Consider the following 7,043-nt stretch of genomic DNA (forward strand, 5'->3'; position numbering starts at 1 on the left):
TTCTAGTGGAGAGTTTGTTACGACTGTTTATTCTCTTCGTGAGGTTGAAAAGTATTTTGAGGACTAAACAATAAATTATGAGAGAAAGTAAGTAGAGAAAAAAAATTGTTGCAGAAAACTTAGAATGATACAAAAATTTCGAATTAAAAGGAAGTAAAAAATAGAATATATGATGAACATTTTTCGAAACTGAAAATGTAGTGAAGGGTAGAATTTTCGTAAAAGCATTACTGTAGTTGCAATAAAAAAGCAGAAAAAGGATGTTCTTATGAATATAGAAAACTTTATCATTTGTTCTCAGAACTGAAAATTGTTTTTTGTATTGAAAGGCGTAAGCTGAAAATGGAAAAAGAAATAACCCATATTAGGGGGAAAATGTTGCTCCTAGAAAATATATTACATGGTTCTACAAATAACTTCTTTGATGTGAAGATTCTTGAACCTTTGAATCTGTTGGAAATGCAAAAAAATCTTGATCTGAATATTCTTGAACCTTTGAATCTGTTGGCAATGCAAAAAGTATTAGTTAGATTTAGCAGTAGCTTTGTGGAATTAAAAAGAATTTTGGTATGCACAATAAGTATTCTTTTTTAGGGGAAAGTAGGGATATGTGTATTAATGAGTGGAACTTACTTTTGTTGTAGCAACACCATATGAAAGTTGGAAAAAGCAGGAAACACCAGAAGAAAATTGTTTAATTGAAGAGACGGTACCCCTGTTCATCAAACAAAATGTATTTTGGTATAAGAGTGAAGTCAGATCTCTTTATTTGTATATGGTTGTGGTTCAAAATTATTTGTAATTCCAGAAAGGAAAATCCAGTTAGAAAAAGGAAAGTAGAATAACTAACATGGTTTTGGAGGAAAGACTTGACAATAGGTAGCTGTACTTGGTTGTTGCAGCAAGTAGCAATCTCGAACATAAAAATTTCTCGTAGCGCCTGAAAATCATGCTGGAAGAAAGCATAAAAATGCTGGGTTATTTTGACAAGTTCTGATTTTGCTGCTGCTGTATAGGAATGGAGACTTGCCATGTGAAGAAGTTGCAAGAGGAAGGAAGTTTGTATTCGGAATTAATGCAGCAGAACTTGGGTTGGTAGTGTGGTAGGTAGCAGTTTTTGTAGCAGGAACTGAATTGAAAGAAGCAGTTATAGCACTGAAAGAAGGGATTTCGGAGGCGTAGTTCTTTTGAATTGGAACAGTTGTTGTAGCTTCTCCATGAGAAATGTTGGGTTGCTTGATACCTGTCTTTGATGAGCTTGGTTGAGAGGAGAGGGTGCTAATTTTGTTGAGTGAAGCAGAGTTCAGTTCTACTTCTTCTTGCAAGCAATACAGTTTACTTCCTAGTTTACATAAATGAAAAGTGAAGAATGATATTTGAGAAATGTGGAAAAGATTTGGAGACACGTTGGTAGCTTTGATCATTTGGTACAAATTTGAAAATGTTAATTAAACAGAAAGTATGGACAAGAAAAAAGGAGAAATGTTGAAAACTACCTTTGTAGCTTTGATTATTTGCTACAAATTTGAATTGAGTTATGCTGAACTTCTCATTTATCCACTCATCTTTTTGTTTATTTTGCGGAACTCTTGTGCTAAGCTGGCTTCTGACATAATCTTGTAGCACTGCAAGTTAAAATTAGAAAAGATTGAGGAAATATTTTACAACAACATAGAAAAGTAAAGAACGGGAGTTTTCATCATTATCATTTAGGGCACTGCGTATTTTTGTAAAGAAAATAATAGAATCAGTGTTGTTATAGTGACTAAAGAAAGGTGATTATATAATCTTTTCTAATAGAAAGGAAGAAATAAGAACCGTCCAAGGGATTAAGGTGTTCAATAGTTATATCTGTCGGCATCTTCTCTATCTTGAAAAGTTCTTCAAAGGTTGGCAAGATCTTTGGGAATAGAACACCACAGTTTGCTAACTCATTCATTCCTTCAGGATCAGTGCAATCTTGCACAAATAAATCAAATGCTGCTTTCGAGTGCTCTTTCAGAGTTGGTGCACTAACATTTGAATCATTTTTCAAATGCAAGAATTCATCTGAGTTTAATAAAGAGTTTATAGCTTGGTCAAGATCACCTACAGACTTGGGGACACATAATTCTGCTATGCCAGAAGTCACTGGGGAACTAGTTGCTGGCAAACTTTTTGTTTCTTGTTTAATTGAATATCTGGTAGTAGCACTTTTTTTGGAGAATGAACATTTGACATCGTCGATGTATGTTCTCAGTGTTGGGATGTAGTTTGTTACAAGTGTTTCCCAGAATCTTTGGCTGGATGCTTGTAGAAGAGATTTCTCCTGCTTGTTTTGGTCAAAAGTATGAGAACTGTTAAATCTTCCAAAATTAAATGCAAAAAAAACATGGACATAAAACGGTGCTATTTGAGATCAATATGAATGCCGAAAAAAAGAATAAAGACGTTGGAATCAAGCATGCCAAGAAGAGGTTATTAGAGAAAGTTGTACTAACCAGATTATCCTGAAATGAAGGGAATTTGTTGTCAATATACTGTAAGATAACTTCTGGTAGTTCAACAGCGAAATCATTCATTGAATCATTGAAAGGGGTTGAAGAGATGTGTTTCATCTAGTTGCAGCAAAAAAATGATAAGTAGGTAGTAGTCCCTAGATAAAATGAAAATAGTGTGTAGATGACTAGAGTACACAGAGGATCATGTCTTGACTTACAGGTAGTCTGCCAAACTCGTTTTTTTCGCCATGCATAGAGTCAAGAGCAATAAAAGATTTTAACAAACTTGTTGACCACAAAGGTAGCCTTGGCTTGATGTTCAATGGTATCTTGAATTCAGAAGTAATTAAGCATTCAAAGTGGGCAATCTGGATTTCGGGTGTAACATAATTATAAAATGTGTTAGTTTAAAAGATTCACTTTGAAATAAAGGAACTATGATGAATTGGATGTAAAATTAGAGTATTAGAAAAATTTGAAACTCTGAGAAAAAGATGTTACAATAGTTTTTCTTACCACCAATATAAGCTTGCAACCTCCAGGCATAACTGCCTTTTTTTGAAGCAGGTCTGGCTTCACTTTTTTGATGTGATGTGCCAAGTACGATAGAGCAAATGAACACCAATTGTAGTTGGAAACAGATTGTGTATTTGCCAAAAGGTTGTATACTTTCTTTGTTGGATATCCTTTCGAGTTAGGAGCTAATAAGCACGATACAGGTAGCAGTACAAATAGAATGGAAAAAGTTTCCTCTGTGTTGTCATCACCAACAAGGGATATAAGAAGCTCTGTACTAGGAGATGATGATCGAACAAGATTGTGGATCTTTTCTAAAACTTCTTTTGATGGATTCGTTTGAATTGGCAGTCCACCAAATGGAATTCCAAGTATAGTGTGCACAACAGAGTCAATAAACTTGAATTTGAAGCCATTCCTAAGTTCAATGCAGTTGTTTGTTGTGTTGAATTGGGCTGCTAGCCATAAGAAAATGTCATTAATGTTTGAAGTGTAGGAAAGATCCAGCAGTGCTCCCAACCCTAATTTTCGAACTATATTCTTCTGGAAATCACTCAGTCTTGTCATAAAAATTAAGAAACTCTTGAGATCATCAGTGTAATTACCCTGGTTGAAAAAAAGGAATTTGTAAAGGAAAATTTAGTAAAATGGTTATTTTGGATTTGATGTTACGATTCTTCAAATGAAACCAGTTAAAAAAACATTAGATCACTAGATGTAGATTTGTGTGTGTCCTTTTTTCTTTTAGGAGGATGTAGAATAACAATTTCATCTGGGCGCTCTTGTTGGCTACTCCTTTTTCTTTGAGCACTGTCATCCATTGTTAGAAAAGTTTATGAAACCAGCACAAACAAGAAAGAAATGGTTAGTCAAAATTGTTAAAACAGTGGTTGTTGAATCCTTCCTAGAGCATTTGTGCAAAGTGGAAAGAGCTGTAAACAGGAGCACAACTTCCTGTGGGGTAACTCTGTTCTTAGGACACATAACTCTCTTTTGCATAATAGTTTGGGAGAAGTGAAAACGGTTATATTTAGAACACATAACTGTCTTTTGCATAATAGTTTTCTCAGGTTTGTTACATTGAATGCAAATATACCTTTGTTTCTGAATTTTATTAGATTTGTTAGATTGAACAAGTTTCTCTTACATTTGAACCCATCAAAATTTTTATTTCTTCTGGTTGGAAAACTGGTTTAATCTCCAGCAAAGGTTGTTTAACACAGCTGTACGCATGAGACCTAGGAAATGGGATGAACTTTAAAAAGTAGTCCAACAAGTAATTATTCTCTGTTCAATTAGGTACACTATCTAACTGGATGACTGAGGAATGCATCAATCAAAAATTAAAATCTACACTGTGTAAAAAACAGGATTTCAAAAAATTGTGCGAAACCTGAGGCAACACGCAAAGGGCCATGTTCCTCGCTCGCAAGGTTCCTCGTGACCGTGATTGGAAAAAAAAGGTTGGGAGAACTGATTTACCTGCAGATCTGTGGATGGAATACGATTTTGGAGCCGAATTTGAAGCAGAACGAGAGGAACGGCAAAAGAAATGCCGGAAATCGCCAGAGTAATTGGGAAAGTGTGTTCATGTTGGGGATTCTGTAATTTTTGCAATTAGGTCCTGGTTTTTCTTTCTTATCGCGCACGACTATCATCTCCAACCTGGGCGTGGGTCCACTTGTAAGTTTTTTCCTTGACCCGGACGTTCTAGAAGTGGATCCCACTTGTAAGTTTAATAGTTAACCTTAGAAAGTTTGTTTCTCTTTAGAAAAAGGAGGAGAAAAATTTGGGGGAAGGGTGGCGGCGGCGACGGAGGGGTCTGCTCGAATTGCCGCCGATTTGGACGCAGCGGCGGCGTCGTGACCGGCGGCTGCTCGAATTGCCAAATCGCGGCGACTGTGATTGGGATGGAAGAACCGCCAGGGCGAGTTGAAGATGGTGCTTCGGTAGGTGATGAACATCAAGTTTTTAGAGCCAAGAAAGATGGAGCCGCTGATGTTCTTATACAGGTGATTGCGCTTCGTCCAGGCCCCCTCCCCCTAACCCCCCCCCCCCCCCCCCCCCCCGCCCACCCTGGTCTGTCTTTTAGGTTCTACCCTAAGAATAGATTTGTTGTTCAGTAGGATTTCATATGTGTAGATTAGCCAGGTGGGGATATTTTCTGTATGTTTCCTGATAATGTTATGTGCGTGGTAGGGTAGGAAAACAAAAAATAAGGAGAATTGTTTCGTCTCTATTTATTTGTTTCTAGGTTGTTGTGATCACTGTAGTTGAAGAAGTTAAAACTTATACATTTTTGTATTGTTGACAAATAAAACTTATTGGTTGTTTGATGTTATCCTTGACATATCTGTGCATTATGGTTGTGTAGTTCTTCATTTTATTTATATGAATTGTACGGACTGTTTATCTGTAATGAAAATCATTTTGGTTTCATTTAATTTGAGAGCTTGCCAACAACTAGTTAAGAATTTGTACTTGTTATTTACGTTAATCAGTAGTTCAGTTAGCTAGGTTGACAGAATTATTTTATTTGTAATGAAAAAGTGAGTGAAAGTCTGTTTGAACTTTTTTTTGTACGATGCTTTCTGTTATTGTGCCATTGGAACACATCATTTAGGCAATCAGCTCATAGGAAAAAAAGAATTTATGAATCGCAAACGTGCATTACAACGAAGCAGAAAAAATAGCCAACAGAAAGTGGATAGACCAAAAAAAATTCACGTTTCATCGTCCAACGTGTCAAAAAACCAAATGTTGCAAAATGGGAACGAAAAATAACCATCCTTGCTACATTGGCGGCATACTGAAAACGTGCAAGTGAAATTGTCTTCATTGTTGTTTTAGTTCTGTATGATAGTATAAGAAAATTATTTAACAATATTTGAATTATTCCTATTTTATTTCTGTATGTTTCATTAATGAAAATTATTAAGTTATTTGGTTTTCTTTTGTAGCCTGGCTTTAAAAAGAAAAAAGAGACTTCCAGGAAAAGGACTCCATTGAAAAACAAAGTAGGTGTTGAGAAATCAAATGGCAATAAAGGACAAGCTCCACCTCTAGGACGACCAGTTGAAGTAAGTGTACTATTTGTTGGGTGGATTAAAATTTTTGAATAAAAGTTTTATTACTGAAAAAATATGTGTATAAAAATGATTACAGAAAGAAGTTGATGATGTAATGCTTGAGTTTGATCAGTATGTCATGTACCATGATATGAAGAAAAAAACAGAGGTATGTTTGTTTTCATTTCATAAAATAGGTGGGTGCATTTTAATGTAGTTGAAATTTGGTGTAGTAGTGCTAAAATGTTACTTGCTTGCAGGAAATTATTAGTAGTCAAGAAAAAATTCTAAGTCAGGGAAGAAGTTGTAGCAGTCCTGTAGGGACGCAACGATTTGTGAATGAAAGTTGTTCTCTGGAAGTTGCCAAGGAAGGTGCAAAGGAGTTCGAGCAGTCACTAGATTGTAGTGTGCTACAAACTGAAATTGAGGCAACAATAGAAGACAAGATCATACAGGTGGTGGTCAAGGATACAAATGATCAAGATTTGGTTGCAAGTGGACAAGAGGCAGAAGAGTGTAGATGTCAATATCCAGATATGCCAGAATTATTTGATGATCAGTCAGTGAAGGTGATTTTCTTCCGTTTAAGAGTTGTATTGTGCTTTTTAGTAGTTTGATAATCAAATGAACTTTTTGAATGGATTTATACCAATGTTTTTGCTATTGTTTATATCAGGTGATAGAAAAATGTGTGGTTGAACCAATGCCTTTGTCTACTTCAAATTGTTTGGATGCAATGTCTGGAAGTAATGGAGGGCAGATCTCATCAACTGGGAAGTTTAATTTAGTGACACTGGTGGAAACATCAGACCAGGTTAGATTGGTTTATTTTCAACAAATGTTAACAATTTTGAGAAAGGAAAAGAACAAAAAATTGTGTTGTATGAAAAAAATAGTCGATTTCATATTTTAGACAAGTATTGCAGAAATTAAAATTAAATATGGGGAAGTGCTGGTTATTTGTGTACATAATGTAATG

The 7,043-nt window shown here is 35.5% G+C and overlaps 1 protein-coding gene across 1 annotated transcript; it reads right to left on the reverse strand.

Annotated features, from left to right (window-relative positions):
• Positions 1-947: 947 nt before the first annotated feature.
• LOC123142673 (uncharacterized) lies at positions 948-4,728 on the reverse strand. Its single transcript, XM_044561478.1, has 8 exons — positions 4,479-4,728; positions 2,997-3,602; positions 2,699-2,848; positions 2,481-2,597; positions 2,089-2,311; positions 1,497-1,625; positions 1,244-1,342; positions 948-1,129 (listed from the first exon to the last, which is right to left on the reverse strand). Exons 2-8 carry the CDS (start codon positions 3,561-3,563, stop codon positions 948-950), a joined length of 1,467 nt encoding a protein of 488 aa, XP_044417413.1. The 5' UTR covers positions 3,564-3,602; positions 4,479-4,728.
• Between the last annotated feature and the right edge of the window lie 2,315 nt (positions 4,729-7,043).

Source organism: Triticum aestivum, chromosome 6D (genome assembly GCF_018294505.1).
Source record: "Triticum aestivum cultivar Chinese Spring chromosome 6D, IWGSC CS RefSeq v2.1, whole genome shotgun sequence".
NCBI classification, from domain to species: Eukaryota; Viridiplantae; Streptophyta; class Magnoliopsida; order Poales; family Poaceae; genus Triticum; species Triticum aestivum.

Coding starts and splice junctions, on each gene's coding strand:
- LOC123142673 (XM_044561478.1), bottom strand. CDS start 3,563: ATGACAAGACTGAGTGATTTCCAGAAGAATATAGTTCGAAAATTAGGG. Junction 2,312..2,480: donor CTTCATTTCAGGATAATCTG/GTTAGTACAACT, acceptor GACCAAAACAAG/CAGGAGAAATCTCTTCTACA. Junction 1,626..2,088: donor ATGTGTCCCCAAGTCTGTAG/GTGATCTTGACC, acceptor TTTAACTTGCAG/TGCTACAAGATTATGTCAGA.